The sequence below is a fragment of the Rattus rattus genome, chromosome 1, assembly GCF_011064425.1.
Source record: "Rattus rattus isolate New Zealand chromosome 1, Rrattus_CSIRO_v1, whole genome shotgun sequence".
In the NCBI taxonomy this organism is placed as follows: Eukaryota; Metazoa; Chordata; class Mammalia; order Rodentia; family Muridae; genus Rattus; species Rattus rattus.
This window is the reverse complement of record NC_046154.1, coordinates 92,390,317-92,410,284: the sequence shown is the minus strand read 5'-3', so window position 1 is coordinate 92,410,284 and position 19,968 is coordinate 92,390,317. Positions and strand designations below refer to the sequence as shown.

The window sequence follows — 19,968 nt, the reverse complement described above, 5'->3', positions numbered from 1 at the left end:
TCACCTCAATACCATCGCTTCAGTGGTGAGTGCCGCACAGATAGATCACACAAGCATCTTAGTGTTAAACACCTTCAGTGGCTTAGAAGACCACACATGGAAATATCACCCCTCGGCTGGAGAGACGGCTCAGCAGTTAAGATCACTGGCTGCTCTTCCAGAGGTCCTGAGTTCAAATCCCAGCAACCACATGGTGGCTCACAACTATAACTCCAAGATTTGACACCCTCACTCAGACATACATGCAGGCAAAACACCAATGCACGTGAAATAAAAAGAAATACATAATTAAAAAAAAAGAAATATCACCTTGCTTCTCCTGAACAGAATTCCACATTATTCCTTACTGTGGACACATAGCTCACAAAATGAATACAGGATGGGGCTGGAGAGACAGATTAGCATGGAAGAGAACTGAGTTTCCAAGTGTGCTTCCCAGATCCACATCAAGTGGCTCCCAGCAGCCTGTAATTCTTGCTCTGGGGAATCCTTTGCCCTTTTCTGGCTTCAAGCACTCATACACACAAGCAGAAGCACAGGAGATCATACACATACACTATAGAGAATATACACTATAAAGAATATACACTATAGAGAATATACACTATAAAGAATATACACTATAAAGAATATACACTGTAAAGAATATAGGAAATTTCATTATCAGGGTACCAAAAGATGCAAGATACCATTTTTTATCTTTTAGATCTGAGGTTCTCAACCTGTGGGTCATGACCCCTTTGGTGGTCAAATGACCCTTTCATAAGGATCTCCTAAGACCATCAGAAAACAGATATTTACACTGATTCATAACACTAGCAAAATTACAGTTATGAAATAGCAATGAAAACAACTGGTTGGGGTCAGCACAACTTGAGGAACCGTACGTATTACAGGATCGCAGTGTTAGGAAGGCCGAGAGCCACTGCCGGGGACAAAGAACAGCAGCGCAGGCTGTACAATAAGAGCATGAAGACAGACGGCCATCCTTCAAAAAACTGTCACTGCACACCAGGAGACAGACCAGGAAAACTTCAAAAGTTTACATCCGGTTGATCTTTTTAAATGAAAGATCACTGCTGACCTTAATTCCAGCAGAGGCAGGAAGATCTCTGTGTTTACTGTCAGCCTGGTCTACAGAGTAAGTTCCAGCACAGCCAGGGCTACACAGAGAAATTTTCTTGAAAAAAAAAAAAAAATAAAGGAAGAAAACACACACACACACACACACACACACACACACACACACACACACACACACGAGAATCTTCTAATCCCCATTGTCTTTGAACTCAGCCTCTCCTGCCTCAGCCACTGAAGCCATGGGATCACAAGCATGTGCTACCATGTTTGGCATAGATATTGGCAGGCTGACCCATCCTATCTACTGTTAGCATGGTGTCTAGGAAGCAGAGCAGAAAGCACAAGTTGTGTACTTACTGTTGTATTAAGTGATAGGGTAAGTTGATGAACTATGATTCAGTTGTGCAATGCTATGGCTAACAATATTTGCTTTAGGGGCTTAGCGTTAGGAGTTCATACTCTCTTCTGTCACTTTTTACAACATCTCAGTTTTTCTTTTTTTCTTTTTTTTCTTTTTTCTTTTTTTCGGAGCTGGGGACCAAACCCAGGGCCTTGCGCTTGCTAGGCAAGCGCTCTACCACTGAGCTAAATCCCCAACTCCTCAGTTTTTCTTTATAAAAATCATTTCTCAAGATGTACCTAACCCTCAAGAGACTGGAGGCCCCAGGAAATTTAGAAGTCTGGTGGGGTGTGGGGGGCATCCTCAAGGGGGGGGGTGGGGGTGGGAGGAGGTATGGGATGTGGAACAGTCGGAGGGTGGGCAGGGAGGGGAATAAAATCTGGAGTGTAAAAATAAATAAAATTAAAAAATCATTTTCCACTCTGTTATATGACTGGGTGTTTTTGTTTTGAGTTCTTCAGGAAAACAGACTCTGAGATGGAGGTTTTCATGCTGGAAGTTCATCGGGACTGGCCCTTCTAATTAGTATTTGTTATGGAATCCCGTAAACAGGGATTGTGCAGAAGGAGAAGCTGACCCTTGAAGGAGAAGCTGACCTGAGAAGAAGCTGACCAGAAGGAGAAGCTGACCATGAAGGAGAAGCTGACCATGAAGGAGAAGCTGACCCAGAAAGGAGAAGCTGACCCAGAAAGGAGAAGCTGACCTGCAGAAAGAGAAGCTGACCAGCAGAAGGAGAAGCTGACCTGCAGAAGGAGAAGCTGACCTGCAGAAGGAGAAGCTGACCTGCAGTTGTAGCGATGTAGCGGCCATGAAGAAGACCTCAGATGAGCCCAGATGGAACTCCAGAGTTAGGATGATCAATCCGACTGCCTCAATTTGAGGGGGTTGACGGTGGGAAAAAAAGCTCACTGGATGGAGACTGGCTGTGGGGGTGTTTTGTGGATGACTTTGTCCTGGATAGTTCTTAGGTCCAGAGAAAACTCAGCAGCCGGGAAATTGTGTACTTCAGCAATCAAAGTAGCAATTGGTTTAAGGGAAGGCGGTATTCACTATGAGCCAGGGAAACCCATTCGAGGATCCCACTCCCTCCCCCATATGTTTAGACAGGCCTAAAGGAAAGCATGGAGTTTTTCCCCCCACAGCACTACCGAGTCTATCCACCTTGAGGACAAGACCAACCCTCAGAGTTGAATCAGGAGATGAGAATTTGAGCCTTGAAGCTATTTTTAAGTAATTAAACCAATGTTTTAAAGTCTCTGGGCCTTGACGTTTAGCAAGTCCACCGATATTGTCTTTATGCATTACCCAGGTTAGCGAATATTGACAGATACGATGGTGTGCAAAGATGGCGATAGAATCATTACATAGTAATGTAAAAAACAAAAACAAAAAAAACAAAACAAACCTCAAGTTTTTGCACAATGATCTCAGTTTTGTAATGTGCACACTAAAAACAAACACTCAGGAGAAGACTGTTAACAAAGGCCATAGGAGGTGAGAGAGCTGGTGTAATTTTATTCGGTATCAGACCAACAAGTAGGATTTCCTTGAAGGTTAGACTTGCTCTTCCATGGAAGTCCTACAGTGCCCTCCCCTTCGCAGCACAGGCGCCACCTAGGTTTGTTCCGAGGCAGCGGCGACCCGGGCCGGGCAGCTCGCGAACCCAGCGCAGGGGACAGCAGGGCGGGCGCGGCGGCTTCCCCGCCCCGGGGCGGCACCCCGATCGGCTGCGGTTCCGCCCAGCCGAGCCCGCTGCACGCAGCCTTAGCCGCCATGTCTTCCGGGGCCAGCGTGAGCGCCCTGCAGCGCCTGGTGGAGCAGCTGAAGCTGGAGGCCGGCGTGGAGAGGATCAAGGTGAGCGTCTGCCCAGCCGGACCCCGGCGCCAGCCCCGCCACCGACCGAGGGGCAAGCGGGAGGCCGCGGCCGGGCGGAAGTGGCGGCTACCGGGCCGGGCGCGCGCCGGGGCCTCGGGTGCTCGCGAGCCGCGCGTGGGTGCGGGATGGCTCCAGGCCGGATTCCCGAGCCAGCTCTGGAGGCTCCACGGGTGCTTCCGGCGACTCAAACTGTCCCAGGGACCAGATCTGAGGGCTCCGTGGGCGTGTCCACAGCCCGCTGGCGACACGCTGGCGGCCTGGACTCTGCCAGCCGGGCTGCTGGAGGATGCTGCTTAGAGATGGGGAGGGAGGCCACCGACTGAACTGATGTGAGCGAGACAGAAGGATGCTCGGCCTTCCTCAGCTGGGGCATCGGAAGGGAGAGTTGGGGAAATGAGTTAGGTTTTGGATCTATAGATTTTACAGAGATATCCAGGGGAGATTTCGCTGCATGGACAGAGGCCGAAAGAGGTCCTTAAAATATAGGAGTGTGAAATAGACAAAGAGCAGCACTTGTAACGTGCTGCCAGGGACAGTTCAGAAGAGAAAGATGAGAGAGAGGATTGTCAGAAGAGGGGTGCGGAGGCCAGAGAGATGGCTCAGCTCACTGGCTGCTCTTCTGGAGGACCCGGGTTCAATTCCCACCGCGCGCGCGCGCACACACACACACACACACACACACACACACACACACACACACACACACGGGGTGGGGTGGGGAAAGAGAGAGATAGAGAGAGAGATAGAGAGAGAGAGAGAGAGAGAGAGAGAGAGAGGCCCACAACCATCTGTAATGTCAGTTTTGGGGGACCCGATGCCCTCTTCTAGCCTCCTCAGGCACTAGGCATGCGCGTGGTGCACAGACATGCTGGCAAAACACCCCTGAGATAAAATTAAATTAAAGGCCTGCAAATACAGCCAGTGTTTACCACTCTGTTGGCTGAACGTGTGATTGGTTGGCAGCTAGTGTAATTCTCTGTGTGGATTGGTTGAGCACACCATTGTGCTAGTCAGTTTCTTAACCCTTGACCCGGTGCTACTCCAGGGGATGCAGGTGGATGCGGTAAACAAACTAATAAATAAACAAAATGATTTCAGATACCCAGGTTTACAAGATAAAGGGACAGAAGCGCGGGGTACAGAGACTCGCCATAAGGTGTAGTGGAAGGTGTAGTGGACTTTTGTAAGAGGCCGGGCAGGTTAAAAAATTACTCCCAAAATAAAAGAGTTTGGGGTTGATAGGAAAGATTTATTTATTTTATTTTGTCGTTTTGTCAAAGAAAATGGAGACAAGGTGAATGTAGAAGGGACAAGGGTTTGGGGTGACATCTTTGGGTCAGGAAAAAAGGTGAAGATGTGTATAGAGTGCCTGGTAACGGATTACAGGTCTTGGCGATGGCAGTCTTGTGAAACAGGAAGCTGTGGGACAAGCTGTGGGAAGTTGTGAAACAGGGACAGTGGACTGGGCGTTAGCAAAGGGTGAAGGAAGTGCTTACTGTCCACCATGGAGCTCACCGGCCTGGGCAGTCGCAACCTGGACACTGAGATAGGGGGCCTGTACCGCTTGTGGTTCCTTTTTCCTTGCTAGCATCTGACCACCAAGGATTTTGAGGGCAGAAAGCTAAAGGAGTTTGATCCAGGTAGGAGGTGAGCAGGAAGTGTGCTAGAAAGTAGGGGTGAAGTCAGAGACCAAGGTGTGGCTGGACCCAGATAAGAAAGAGGGAGCAAAGTCAGCTTCTGGTGATGAAGACATACAGGGAACAGCGATAACTAGTGGTCATTGCGAGCTTGGCGGAAGAGAGTAAAAGGTTCTTGTGGGGGGTGATTGAAGCTGTGTTCCCTCTTCCCTCATTTTGCAAAGGGAGCAGTTACGGGTGCTGGCTGGAGCTCCTAGCAGAGAACAGAGCTGCCCAGGAGAGAAAATAGGGAACGAAAAAGAGTTGTTGAAAGTGTTCGGTACCATTGGGCATCAGACCTGGAAGGAAAACTGAATCAAATGCCTGCTCACCCTATGGACACTATAGAGGGAAGAGACTCTTACCTGCACTTGAAAAAGGATTGTGGATGATCACCCCCCCACACACACACACACGGGTGAAATTGGGCAGTATTTCAAGGGAGTCATGTTCCAGAACTAGTCAGCTTCATTTCAGGGCTCAGTCTTGGATGCTCTTGGCCTGCTGAGAGAGATCGGCCAGGCCCTTCCCAGGGACTGCAGATTGCTGTCCGGAGGAATCCTCCCCGGAGTTGAGAGTCAAATAACCCAGGTGGGACAAGCCATCCTCCATGGCAGGAGGCGGCTTGCAGGGTTCGAGGTTGGTTTTCTGCCTCCCAGAGTCTCTCCCTTGCTGCTGCTGAGGGTCCTGACCGACCTCAGCTTGTTTCTTTGCTCACCCCCACTTTACCTTTATCACCAAGTCCTTTATGCTAGGGTCTGGTTGGGCTCCTTTCCCCAGGGGTCCTGAGAGAGTCTCCTACTCCCCACATGTAGAGTTCACCCAGTTCCCTGACACACGGTCCCTGGGCATGATTGGTTCTGCATTTCTTTGAAAATCAGTAACTTAACATAAAACCATTATTAGCTCTAGTTATAATTAGTGTGAAAACATTGAGTTTCAATTGATGGAAAAATTAGCTTAAATGTTAGTCTGGTTATATTGTATTTTAAAAATTCTAGCTCTAAAAGCAAATCCCTAAGGCCTTTCAGAAGCTTGGTGGCAACTGTAAACATATGGTAAGCAGCTATAACATACATGTAACATATGGAACATACATGAAACATGTATTAGTCAGTTTTCTGTTGCCAATAGCCAAGTACCACAGACAGAGTAAGATTTTTAAAAAGTTTACTTTAGTTTATGGTTCTAGAGGGTCCAAGGTCTTGGAGCTGGAGAAATGGCTCGGTGATTAAGAGCATTGGCTATTCTTCCTGAGGTCTTGAGTTCAATTCCCAGCACCCACCAAGTGACTCACAACCATCTGTAATGTAGTCTAATAGAATCCAGTGTCCTCTTTTGGGATACAGATGTACATGCAGATAAAACACCCATATATAAAAAATACATAAACAAGTTTCCACCCTTCATAATGGAGATTAAATTTCAACATATAAACGCAGACCGTGGCTAACACATAACGGTCCTGTTTTATTTATTATGACGATGATGATGATTATCTGGAATTCTGTTGTTTTTGTGTTTTGTCCTAGGGACTGACCCCCCCGGCCTCCCTTGTGCTAGGCAGCATTCAATCACTGAGCCCCACCCTCAGCCCCAGAGACCACATTCCTAACCAGCAAGCTGTACTTCTGAACCGCACAGAATAATTCTGTCACTTGTTCCGCACAGACTGGACAAAGCCCCAACCAACCTCGTTCACACGGCAACTTTAGATTATCAGTTCGTGTTTTACATATTTGTACTGGGAACTTGAGAACGAGCCATTTCCTTACCAATTTGGTCTTAAACTAGAATTCTAAATGGATTAAAGTTACATTTCCCTTGTTAAAGCAATTCGAAAGTATCCCATACTCAATCGTAGACTGTATAGTCTTCCATTGTGGGGATGAGTGGCTGCAATTAGCAGAGAGCCTTGGATGACAGCAGTGGTGTCCCACCTCAGGCTGTGTGGGGCCTGCTGCTGCGCCTGGCTGTGAGCGGGGCGGTGAGCGGCGGGGCGGTGAGCGACGGTCACACACTGTGCTTGCTTTGTTTGTCTCAGGTCTCTCAGGCAGCTGCAGAGCTTCAGCAGTACTGCATACAGAATGCATGCAAGGACGCCCTGCTGCTTGGTGTTCCGGCTGGAAGCAACCCCTTCCGGGAGCCCAGGTCCTGTGCTTTACTCTGAAGACTGGTGAGTTGGGGTGCGCTGTGTCATCTTGGGGCCGTAGTGTCTTCAGGGAGCTTCCCAAAGGATTTGGGCAACAGAGGTTGAAAAAGATTGTCAGAATGCTGCCTTGCCCGATGGGTGCTTCTGGGCTGTAGCTTCCCTGCACGTGGAAGAGGTCTGTCTGGCTGAGAGAAGCCTGTTCTCTTGGCACTGTCTGTGATATGCTGTCGCCTTACACACATGAGCTCTTTAACTGAGCTGACCAGCAATATTTCTTGACCTTAATTCCCTCTCTGCCCTGACAGCATCCCAGAGTTGTGGTCTGCTGTTCCGTGTTACCAACTGACAGCAGCTGCTGGGACAAAGGACTTGACTGAGGAGCAAGTGAGCTAACTCAAGCCTGCCTTGGGCTATTGTTTCTCTGTAGCAGCTTCCTAAATAGCCCTGTTTTGTTTGTTATGGTCTGTGCAACGCAGACTTGGTCTGTGGGGTGGCCTTGAATTCACAGAGATCTGCCTGTCTCTGCCTCCTCAGGGCTGGGATTAAAGACATGTGACCCCAATGCCTGGGTCATATCTCTGTTTTCATGGAAGATCAAATGTAGCTGATGGTCTACTGCTGTGTGTGTGTGTGTGTGTGTGTGTGTGTGTGTGTGTGTGTGTGTGTGTGTGTAAAGGGCTAACAAGTTTTAGTAGCCCGATAACTGAAGACACATTTCTGGTGATTTATTAATTAGGATGACATGAATTTGAGTGTTTTGCATTGAGGTTTTACATTTCTATATTTTTAATGATTTATAGATAAGAATAAAGTTTAATCCACTAGATAAAAATGAAAATTACAAACATTTCTATAGAAAAAAGTACAACCTTAAGAGTTAAAAATTTAACATAAACCAACTACATAACAAGTCAGCATTTGGATCTAACAGAAATTGTAACAGTAGGGAAAAGGAAAAAAGTAAGAGAGAGGGGCCAAGGCAAGAAATGAAACAGGAACCCTCTAAGGCATTTTTAGAACCAAGAACTCACAGCAAGGAACAGACACAAAGCTGACCATGAATGAGACTCAGGATGTCCAGAAGCAACTCAGAGTCAGAATAAAGACACCAGAACGAACACGGAAACTATGAACCCACATTCCAAGATCTTAAATGGCTAAATCCGGATGGTACCCCATCCCCAACAGATTCAGAAGGAAGGGTAAGTCACACAGGCATGGCTAATGCAGACTTTTACAACTGTTCACTCAGGAAAGCCAGCATCAGGAAAATATTTTGTTGACATACCCGTTGACGTGAAAAACTAGTATGTCATAGGAGATTTACAAAAGGTTTATTTTCAGTGATCAGCAGAACAGAACCTCAGGCTTTCTTGTTAAGTAGATCTTGAAATGATTCAGAGCCTGGCGCTCTGAGGAAGCCAGTTCTACCCAGTGACTGTCAGGATGCCCTGTTTGGCTCATAATAACAATCAGCGGCTGTAGGGCTCCAAACACTTTAATTTTTGGGGAGATTTATGAAAGAATCCTCTTCATTAAAACCATTTTAAGGGGTTGGGGATTTAGCTCAGTGGTAGAGTACTTGCCTAGCAAGCGCAAGGCCATAGGTTCGGTCCCCAGCTCCGAAAAAAAAAAAAAAAAAAAAAAACATTTTAAAAGTATAGATCCTGTCCACTCTCAACGAGAGTGCAGGAGAGGTAGGGTAAGCCAGTAGTGTGCATGCCCTGGTTGTGGACTCCCTACTTCTCCCCCAGGCTGCTCTGTGTCAAGAGGAAGCAGCCCTTCCCACTAGACCTACTTCCTGCTTGGCTCTTGTGTAAGATATGGTGAAACCAGTATGAATCCAGCAGTCTCCACTTTTGCCTACCCACCAACCTTAAAAACTATAAAGAAACTAAAACTGGGTGAGTTCAAGAGTGACCTGGCTAACTTATGACGACTGTCTCAAAAGCGGTGTAGCCCAGCTGCCCAGCATGTGCAAGGCCCTCACCCCGGACATTCCCGTATTTCTAGGTTATCAGTCCTGGGACCAACATATTTCAAATTCTGTATTTACACAGTAAGTGATCATCCTTTTCACGTTTGTAAAAGGAAACTGTTCACGTTCAGTTCCGCTATGAGAAAGGAGTTACGCAGTCAAGGGAGCGGCACACTTGGTGCCAAGGTAATTAACTGCTCCATGGCATGGCGGCTCCATGAAGCCCCGGCCTGAGTGCTGTCTGTCCGAGGGCGTGCTCACACTGTCTATTGCATTCACGAGACGTTTTCTGTGTTGTGCATTTTTGGGGTCCTGTGAAATGATAAGGTTCCTTTACAAGTAAATCTCACTAAATTGAAAACCAATGGAACTCTCTTCAACAGGGAAGAAGCTCTCTGAGGAACCTGTGTGTGCATGGTGATGGATGACTGCTGCCAAGTCCCAAGAAAACAGATTTCAAGAGCCAAATCATTTTCTCTGTGGCCTGGTCCTAGGTCAAAATTCTACAGAAATCAATGTTTTGTCTTATTTTTTAACCTCATTACCAGACTCACTGGGTGCATCTCTCAGTCAAGCCTGTGCGGCCCTGCCTGGGATGGAGGCACGTTTTGTTTACTGGTATTTGCATTTCTGGATGGAAATGTTGTATTTCCAAAAACTGAGTATTTGTAATTTTCCTAACATTTTTATACTGTAATAAAAATTTTCATAAAATTTACAGTTACTAAATTAGACAAAGTATAAATTGGGGAATGATTGATATGCTGGCTTTGTAAAGGAGGCCTTTCCAGTCCCAGTGAGCAAACGGTCTGACCTGGACAGGAAGCTGGGGAGCCGCTCCTCAGCACACAGAGCATGGATATGTTGTTAGGTGGCCCTCCCGTGTGAAGCCATTAGAACTTTCTTTAGTTCCTGTACTCTACAACTTATAATTGTGTCTGATGCTTTGAAAAGTGTGCTCATGCCTTTAAAAATGTTTAAATGTGATCTACACTTAGAACGTTGCAATTGGTTAAAAACAAAATATGAAGATATTATAACCTAAAAGAACTCATGTCACACATATTTTATTGGGGGTGATGTGCCTTTGATTTAATTGGGGACACTTTTAGAAGGAAAGTTTGTGTTTGTGATAATCTTTGAAGAGCTTGGAAATAAAATTTTTGCCTAATTCATCATTTTCCATGACAACAGTAGTTTGTGTTTGGTGTGGTCTTTTGGGCCCCATGGATCTCTGTTTGCTGGTGAGTGTGAGTGCAGAAGGTGAGATTGGGGTTGGAACCCCTGTAGAACTCCATCAGTGCCTCCAAATACAGATGTGAGCATAACATGAAAAACCCTCAATTCCCAGCCACAGCTGCTCTCTGACGTCGCCCGGCGTGGCATTCACCACAGAGAAGTCGTAGGAATACAAAGTGGAGAAAATGAAGCCATGGGCTGGGCCTCTCTAACTCCAGGCATCACTCAGATATCAGTAAATTAATCATAATTTGGGTGTCCTTTTGATGTTTCTATTTTTTGTTTAGTCTTGTCTGCAGTTTTATGCTATCATTTTTGTTGTTTGTTCTTTCAAACTCTTGCCTCCTACCATTAGCATTGTATGTGTGTCCTGCGTCTTGGTTAGGAGGATTTCAGTGAGCGTTCCAAGTTTCCACCCCACACTAAACCCTCTTTGGATGCACTGTCTCCTTCAGCAGCACTGCAGAAGGGAGTTCAGGGGAGCCGTGGGCGTTCTACAGCTCTAACTGTTCTAAGTGGAGGCAAGTCAGGTCCAGCAGCGGCAGGAGGGTCAGGTCCAGCAGCGTCAGGAGGGACTGACGCCTGCTCAGGAGCTGATTTGACATAGGAAATCTCCAGTGAAAGAAGGGACCCTCAGCCTGACAGTTATCTGAGGAAATTCAATACTTGTTCTGTATCTCTCTTTCAAACATGGAGGACAAAAACTACTTCATGGGTCAGTGAGATTGCCTTGGAAGCTGCTGAATTAAACAATATAATTTTTAAAAATTGAAAACAAATGATGAAAATGCCACACTGAAACCCACCTGCATGCAAATTAAAAAAAACAAACAAACATGCAGAACTTTGTAAAGTATCTTAGGGGAAATTAGATAATGCTTATAACGCTTCCTTAATGAAGAATTATATTAATGCATGCCTTGTCATGGATCAGTCTCTATACTCAGGTGGGTTTGATTGATTTGAAGTGTTGCTCGTTTCCATTTGGTCTGGAAATACTGCATTAGAGTGTTCAGACTGATAAAATGGCGTGCTGTAAACCACTGAACTGAGAATGGGACCCCCATTGAAGGAATCTTAGAAAGGACTGAAAGAGCTTAAAGGGGCTTGAGGCCCCATATGAACAACAATGCCAACAAACCAGAGCTTCCAGGGACTAAGCCACTACCCAAAGACTATACATGGACTGACCCTGGGCTCCAACCGCATAGGTAGCAATGAATATCCTAGTAAGAGCACCAGTGGAAGGGGAAGCCCTTGGTCCTGCCAAGGCTGGATCCCCAGTGAACGTGATTGTTGGGGGGAGGGTGGTAATGGGGGGAGAATGGGGAGGGGAACACCCATATAGAAGGGAAGGGGGAGGGGTTAGGGGGATGTTTGCCTGGGAACCGGGAAAGGTAATAACAATTGAAATGTAAGTACGAAATACCCAATTTAATAAAGATGGAGAAAAAAAAAAAAAAGAAAAAAATGGCATGCTGTAATTACCTTTTTGGCAGTGTTAGATTTTGATACTTGTTATATTCATTACAAAACACGAACTGGAAGTGTCTTGGCACTGCTATGGAAAAGTTTAAACAGCCTTAAATTATCTACTCATTAAAAATAAGCAATAGGAAAATGGGGTTAGGAGTTTAACACTAGAAAGTTTAATCAGGGACAACATTATAAGACAAAGCAAGTGAGAGCACAGCGTCCTGCACCTTAAGCTGGCTGAGGAGAGCACAGTAGGGTGAAAGAAGACCCACGCTTGCTTCTGGACTTGCAGCCCCCTGGCCAGGCCGGGGAACTGCTAAGCACAGCATTTTCTGTGTGAGGAAAAAAATGGAAAAAAGACAGAAAAGAAAAACAACAACAGAGGTTATGGAAGAAAACTTGGAGGAAAGGAGCAGAACGAGGCTGCTCGGCACCTTGTGAGCTTATGAAGCCTCAGGCCCTGCTCCGTGCCTTTCTCTGAAGCACGTTTTAGTGGCTTCACTCCAGTCTTCTTAGCCTTTCCTCCCCCTCTGAATAGCTTCATCTATTCCAGGGATGGTGTCAAACCAGTTGTGTAGCCAATGATAGTGATCGTTGACTTTGGCAGACCCAGTTTATGAACTGCTGGGAACCAATCCCAGAGCTCTGTGGGGAATCACACCACTGAGCTTAACTCCCCAGCAGTTTCCCATGCATCAGAAGGATCAGTGGGATCCACACTTGCTCAAACACCCCCATATGTATAAAATCATTTTGAGCAAATTGGAACGGTCCATTTTCACTATGGTCAGAGCACATTAGTTTCTTCATACGTTTACGGTATTCTATACTCTAAATGTTTGCTTTGTCCTCTGGTAGCAAGTATACAATTTTTACCTATTACAAGCTGTACTTACAATAGGTTTCATGTTATAGGTAATATTTATTTAAGATAAATTCTTAGTAATATAATTCCTGAGTCAAGTCATCTTACATTTATTAGCTGTTGTCTAGAGGGAGCTCTGAAAGGACAGACAGACAATACAGAAGGAAAGCGGTCTTCTCTGACTGGCTGACTAGGAGTCTGTATTTCCAACCTCCTGTCAATGTGAGAGGTGGAACCAGTGATTTATTTAGTAGCCAACACCTCTGAAACAAACCATGAGGTTGCTTATCCTAAATACTTACAGAGTTGTCTTGTTCTGAGAATATGTTTAGATATTTTACTTACTCTACTAGGCTTCCTTTTCCCTCCAGTTTGAAAGGGTTGTTTGTGTATTAAGAACGGGAACTCTCGCTGGGTAGTGGTGGTGGTGGCGGCTCACACCTTTAGTCCCAGTCCTCGGGAGACAGAGGCAGGAGGACCTCTGAGTTTGAGACAGCCTGGTTTACAGAGTGAGTTCCAGGATAGCTCAAAAATCAATCAATCAATCAGTCAGTCAGTCAGTCAGTCAGTCAGTCAGTCAGTCAACAAACAACAGAATGTGAGCCCTTCCCACAGCTGAGGTTGCAAGCATTTCTTCCCACTCTTTCTCATTGGGCTGGGGGAACTGCTCAGAGCTTCTCTGGCTGCAGTTTTGCCCTTGTGTGGTGCTCCTCACTTCCTGACTCCAACTGTCAGACTGTGCTGGGTGGGGAGCTCAGGAGAGCTCAGTGGTTATAAGTGCTTGCTGCTTCTGGGGAGGACTGGACGGTGGTTCCTAGCACCGCATCACACGGCTCACAAACACCAGTAACTAAGGCTCCAGGGCTTAGATGCCCTCTGCTGGTTGGACTCCACAGGGGCTGCACTCCATATGCACATTCCAACATGCATGTACACAATTTAATAACAAAAAAATAAACCTTAAAAAAAAAAGACTATGATGGGGCCTCTGGCCTCCAGAGTGCACACATTCCACATGCATACACATAAGTGCAAGCACAAACCTTTAAAAAGACAAAAGCCTTGTGAAGTAGACATGAATCTGAGTACTTCTGGGGCCTTGTGCATAGTGTACTGACTGATAAGTCAGACAAGCAGACTTAGACAGAAACACTGAGGACCTGCAAAGCAATAGCATTTTCTGTGACGCGGCGTCAAGCTTGACTGACTGTTCCTGCACTGTCATGAGGAAGTAGAATCTGGCACGTGGCACTGTCCCTTCTGTTTTTCACAGAAACCTCAGCCGGGTTTGCCCATCCACTCTTCCGGGGACTTTCTCATACATTAGACGGCGTTTCTTAGGTTGTGGTGCTTGTGAGTACATTAAGTCTGTCAAAGGGAGAAAAGAAAACCATTTATTGGGGTAAGCAGATATGAAACATGGTTTGTTTTTAACATGAATGCACCTGTCCCCAGTGGCTGTTTAAGATCAGTGCACCCATAGACTGTGTGAGTCATTCATTATCCCCAGACTCCATTATCCTCTTCTGCGAGGTTCTTTGATCTCCAAAGTCTCTCCTGGCTCTAATATCTTTAAATAAAGCCATTAGAAATAAACAACTCAGGCAGGCTTCCTAATCCCTGAAGGTTTCCAACACATCTTCAGACTAGAATAAGTCCAGTGCTCACTCTGACTTTGAACTCACACCTGCTTTGCTCCTTGGCTCTGTAAACCACCAGAACTGTTCATACTGTGTTCTATATGTTTACATTTTATTAACTGTCCAGCCTCTACTCCAACGTCTTTATTTAAAAATTCTAATTCATTTATGCAAGTGAATTGTGCGTGTGTGTGTGTGGGGGGCATGTGCATGTGTGAATGTATACTTGTGTGTGCATGTGTATGTGCACAGCTCCAGACAGCATCTTCCTCATGTGCACACACATGTGCACATGCATCAGGAAATGTGCACCCACACATGAACATTCATACACACATGCAAACATGCCACACACATACACATGCAAAATAAAATTATTCAAAAGTAAATGAATTAAAATGTACATAGATACCTTGAGTATCCCATCTATATGTCCAAAAGCTTAAATGTCAGAATTAGAAACTTCCTCGTGGAGAAAATGGGAGAATTATATAGGGAAGTGGTCCATGTTCAAGAGTCTATAGAGTTCACTGTGTAATTTGTTCTAGAGTCCAAGGGTGGGGTTTGATCTGGGTCATTTATGAAACAGCTACATAATAAAGCACAAACAACACCATCATGACTCTTATTATGAAAAATCAGAACTAAACATCAGGAACCAAATTAATAGCACCCCTGTACCTATAAACAACAGGATTTTATGCAGCTTTAAAACTGAAGTGACATTTGCAGAACACGGGGCAGAACTGAAAGTGCTTTAAGTGAACAGCAGGTGATGAGAAACAGCCGTGAATATTTTTCTTTCAGGAGGTTCTTGGATTGTGATTTGTACATGTGCGTACGGGGTTACTATAGGTCATCAAACTAGGAGGGAGGCCTTCACGGGAGCCGGGATAAAACGATACAGGAGACGTGGGATATGAGAGCAGAAGGAAGTCTACTGACAGGAGACAACAGACAGAGCCATAGGAGGAGGCGAGGGCAGGCAGGGGGCGGGGCAGGCAGGGGGCGGGGCAGGCAGGGGGCGGGGCAGGGTGAAAACAGTGAGAATTAGGAAGCCCTCTTTTAACAAAACATAGAACCTAAGGTCTTTTTTTTCTGAGCCCCCTCTGATCTTATGAAGAAGACTATGAAAGAAGTTTTGAAACTTAAATTTCTCTTCTCCGACTACCTTTCATGACAAAGCTAAGTTCATATGCCTTATGAGATCTTTACATTTTGTTCTAGATGTTCAGGTCAATGCCATAAGAAATTATATATTTATATATTATATTTATATATAAAATAAAGACATAATGAGTAGAAATGAGAAAACAAAATTGTCCTTGGCTGGAGAGATGGCTCAGTGGTTAAGAGCATTGACTGCTCTTCCAGAGGTCCTGAGTTCAATTGTGGCTCACAACCATCTGTAATGGGATCTGATGCCCTCTTCTGGTGTGTCTGAAGACAGTGACAGTGTACTCACATAGAAAAAATAAATCTTTTTTTAAAAGGCAATATGATAAAATGATCAGCCAAGTCTAAAATATCCATCAAAGAGAAGATAATAGGGGTTCTTACCTAATAGAGTTAAGCAACTGTGTGTGTGTGTGTGTGTGTGTGTGTGTGTGTGTGTGTGTGTGTGAGAGAGAGAGAGAGAGAGAGAGAGAGAGAGAGAGCGCTCAGATACCATTAATCCTAATTTGATTTTTTAGACAGAATCTCTTACTGGCCTAGAGCTTATCAAATACGCTGGCTGACATCGAGCCCTATGGATCCACCTGTTTCTACCTCGCAAGTGCTGGATTTAGAGCCATGGCCGCAATGCTGGGCTCCTATACGTGGGTTCTGGGTATCAAACTTAGGTCCTCATGATTGCACAGTAAGCACCTTAGTGACTGAGCCATCGTCAGCCCTAATATCTTAGCCAAATAAACACGTGTTCTTAGAGAGTCTGACTCTTCTCTGTAATCATGGTCATCTTCTGCTCTACGTAAGTTTGCTACTTTTATTTTAAATTTCTTCTTTCTATTCTCATTTGTTTGTTTGTCTGTTTGTTTTGTAACAGGTTTTCCTATGTAGTCCTTGTTGTCCCGGAACTCACTATGTAGATCAGGCTGGCCTTGAACTCATAGAGATCCTCCAGCCTCTGCCTCCTGAGTGCTATTTTAAACTTAAGTTACTGTGTGGTTCCTTTGATACTACAAGAATTTGAAATGTTTTGTTCTACCACTAAGTTTGATTTTCTTTTAAGCCCAAAGTTAATGGAGAACATTAAGTGTATCAATTAAACAAAACATTCATTGAGGTTTGATTATAGAGCTATCAGGTGTGAAATATTTTTATTATTTTAGTTATGTGTATGTGTTCACATCTGCATGTGGGTATGTCCAGGAGCCCACAGGTGTCGGGATCCGCTGGAGCTGGAGTTTCAGGTAGTGTGAGCTGCCCAGAGTGGCTGCTGGGAGCCACGTGGGTCCTCTGCAAGCGCTGTTGGCCACTGTGCCATCTCTTCAGCCCCTACTTTTGGCTTTAATGTTATAACGGGAAGTAGGTGTGTCAACTGTTACTGTTACTGTTACCTGTTGGTGTTTCGTAATCTCCCCAGTTAGAGGAAGATCCAGGGAGCCTTCTTTGTCTGAGGTAGTTTCCGGCTCTTTGGCAGAAATTCAGGCCCTTGAATCCTCTTTGGTTTACATTAGAATCAGTGGCACAGAATGAATCCCAACTGGGAACAGGTTCTCTCCAAAAAGTCTCCTTAGTCCCAGCATTCGCATTTCTACAGGTGACGTCTTCCAGCTCATCCAACGCGCGCCCTGGCGGATCTCTGGAGAAGTCGTCCTTTTGAGAGTACCGTTTGCTGTAGGTGCTCTGTTCGGCTCCACAGCTTGGAGGGAATGAAGAACTCTGTTTTCTACAACTGTTTTTCTTAAAGTCCCAGTGAAGGTGGGAGCCCTCTGGTAAAAAGACAAGGGTGGACACTTGCATGTTTCTGGGTCCTTTAGTTTCAGGATAATTTACAAAATCTTGAGAGCCTCTTCTTTGAGAATCAGTTGGTGGCATTTTGGGTTCACAACTTACTTGCGTTAGGCCCAGAGAAAAGACATCTGACTGTGAATGCCTCGGGCCAGGAAGGGCAGGCCTCGTGTCTTTCTTTGATTCCGTGTTCATTAGGAAGGGGTTCCTCTGCACTGGGTTAGGGCCACAACCGGAGCCCTCCCAGCCCGAGCCCTCCCAGCGGCTCCTCTGGCTGTGCGGTGCTGCAGCCGGCAACAAGCATGGCGGCAGCCTTTCTCTCAGCTCCCTAGGAGAGCTTGTGTCTCTCCGCACCGTCTCTTCCGAGATGTCATAGGAATAATAGTCATCATGTTCTTGAATGATAGGAGCTGACCTCTGAGAAATAAAGAGATCGGTTTGATTCATATCTTCCTGAAGTGATGAAATCTGACAAGACGTTGTCATGGAGGAAGAACTAATCTTGAACAAGGAAGTGATGCTACAAAAATGCTGAAAATTAAAAAAAAAATGTAATAAATCTAGAAAACAAAGACGATACCTAGCTAAATTCATAGAGACTACATTGTGCCGTGTACTAACAGAAGAAATAATTAAATGCCATTAAAAGAGAACATTGTGATCTATTTTTTTTAGCAGCTTGCAGTGGAATTTTATACTTTTTAAGAGAAGTTTTAGTTTCACAAAAAATACAATGGATTTTATTTTAGTTATTCAAATTATATATGAATACTATTCCATGCTAAGAATTTTAAAATATCACCAGTAACTCTAAAGCTCTCTTCCCTACTATGGTAGAAGTTCTTTTATTTTTAAAGAAGTATTTATTTTATGTATATAAGTGCACTGCTGCTGTCCTCAGACATACCAGAAGGGGGCATCAGATACCATTACAGATGGTTGTGAGCCACCGTGCGGTTGCTGGGAATTGAACTCAGAACCCCTGGAAGAGAGCGGTAGAACTTCTTGGTAGGGGAAATATGAATGTGTTAATTGAATATTTATGAACACAATGATATTTCAAAATGCCTTATAATGTGATAAACTGTGCTGAATTATCTACGGTAGCTTTAAAACATATGTCATAGATGGCAGCTAATGACCATTCTGTCTGAAAGTTAGTTCAAGTAAATGATTTCTTTCCTGTGTGAGATCCAGAACAAAGCCAGAGGCTGTCATTCAGAAACGCATGTGGTACAAATAGGAGGAGGGGCCGCAGACCCACCTTCAGCACTTTGCCTGGAACCTGGGGCAGGAGTTCCTGGAGCTCAGCAGGAGCTGCTCTCAGGAGCCAGTGCAGGGAAGGTGCTCCGTGTAGCATGAGCTGGGCCACCAGAGGGTTAATGCAGGGGAAGTCTAGCAGGTTCATTTCCTCCTGGAAAACAGTACGGCGCCTCCTCAGTCAGGGTCTTTTGAGAGTGACCTACTTTAGACTGCAGATTAAAGCAGCTGTCATTGGGTTTAGAACTCGATTTGGAGAGTGTGGAAAAAAATAAGCTATGAGTGAGGGAGTTGGGGTTCATAGCTGTCCGCTTCACAAATGTTTAGATTATACATTTAGAAGAAGTAACCTTAGAAGGTGAGACTTCCACCCAGGATTTATCCAACCATTCATGAGGATCTCTCTTTGACGTCATTAAATTGTGGTCTGCAATTTGTCGAATTATTAAAGCAGTCTCTTCTACTCCAGGGGCAATTATAACCTAAAATATAATTTTCATAAGTTAGATTGCAGGAGAATATTAGGAAGCAAGATGTAGCATTCAGAAATAGTTTGAGATAAAGGGAAAAAACCTAAGTAGTGAATTTTTACTCATCATTTCTTTTAAAAAGCTCAAATATTATTTACATTTTTCTTTTCTTATTTTTTTTAAGATTTATTTAGTTGTATGAGTACACTGTAGCCATCCACAGACACACCAGAAGAGGGCATCAGATCCCATTACAGATGGTTGTGAGCCTCCATGTGGTTGCTGGGAATTGAACTCAGGACCTCTGGAAGAGCAGTCGGTGCTCTTAACCACTGAGCCATCTCTCCAGCCCCCTTTATTTATCATCTTATATGTAATTTATTACTGTGTGCATGTCAAATCCAAGATCTTTTATTTATGAGAATAACCAAATCAATTTTCTTTTTTTTCTTTTCCAAGAGAAGGTCTCTTTTTGTTTTTGTTTGGTTGTTTTTTTGTTTTTTTGCAACAGGGTTTCTTTATGTAGCCCTGGCTGTCCTGGGACTCACTCTGCAAACCAGGCTGGCCTAGAACTCACAGAGATTCTCCTGCCTCTGCCTCCCAAGTGCTGAGATTAAAGGTGTACACCACTACCTGGTGACTAGAGAAAGTCTCTTTACATAGCCTTTACTGTCCTAGAACTTGCTATGTAGACCAGGATGGACTCAAACTATGTTGACCATGACAGATTCAAACCTACAAAAATCTGCCTTCCTCTGCCTCTTAAGTGCTAGGATTAAAGGCACGTGCCACCACTCCAACCCCTTCTTTCTTTCAATATTGGATCCTATTGTTTAATTTCTGGAATTCATTTTTTCTTATTTTCATTTGGCATTTACTTATAAAGTTTTTTAAAATTT

The 19,968-nt window shown here is 44.8% G+C and overlaps 2 protein-coding genes across 2 annotated transcripts in view; one reads left to right on the top strand and one right to left on the bottom strand.

Moving 5' to 3' along the window:
• Positions 1–3,198: 3,198 nt before the first annotated feature.
• Positions 3,199–10,357, top strand: Gng10 (G protein subunit gamma 10). Its single transcript, XM_032903559.1, has 3 exons — positions 3,199–3,337; positions 7,079–7,210; positions 9,548–10,357. Exons 1-2 carry the CDS (start codon positions 3,257–3,259, stop codon positions 7,202–7,204), a joined length of 207 nt encoding a protein of 68 aa, XP_032759450.1. The 5' UTR covers positions 3,199–3,256; the 3' UTR covers positions 7,205–7,210; positions 9,548–10,357.
• Positions 10,358–13,959: 3,602 nt separating this feature from the next.
• Shoc1 (shortage in chiasmata 1) overlaps positions 13,960–19,968 on the bottom strand; it is an 82,659-nt gene continuing 76,650 nt past the window's right edge. Inside the window, exons 25-28 of the mRNA XM_032889733.1 lie at positions 18,950–19,081; positions 18,604–18,753; positions 16,946–17,870; positions 13,960–14,112 (exon numbers count right to left, since the gene is read on the bottom strand). Coding sequence (XP_032745624.1) covers positions 14,012–14,112; positions 16,946–17,870; positions 18,604–18,753; positions 18,950–19,081 — 1,308 coding nt within the window. The 3' untranslated portion in view covers positions 13,960–14,011. The remainder of the gene's footprint in view (positions 14,113–16,945; positions 17,871–18,603; positions 18,754–18,949; positions 19,082–19,968) is intronic.

Coding starts and splice junctions, on each gene's coding strand:
- Gng10 (XM_032903559.1), top strand. CDS start 3,257: ATGTCTTCCGGGGCCAGCGTGAGCGCCCTGCAGCGCCTGGTGGAGCAG. Junction 3,338..7,078: donor CCGGCGTGGAGAGGATCAAG/GTGAGCGTCTGC, acceptor TGTTTGTCTCAG/GTCTCTCAGGCAGCTGCAGA.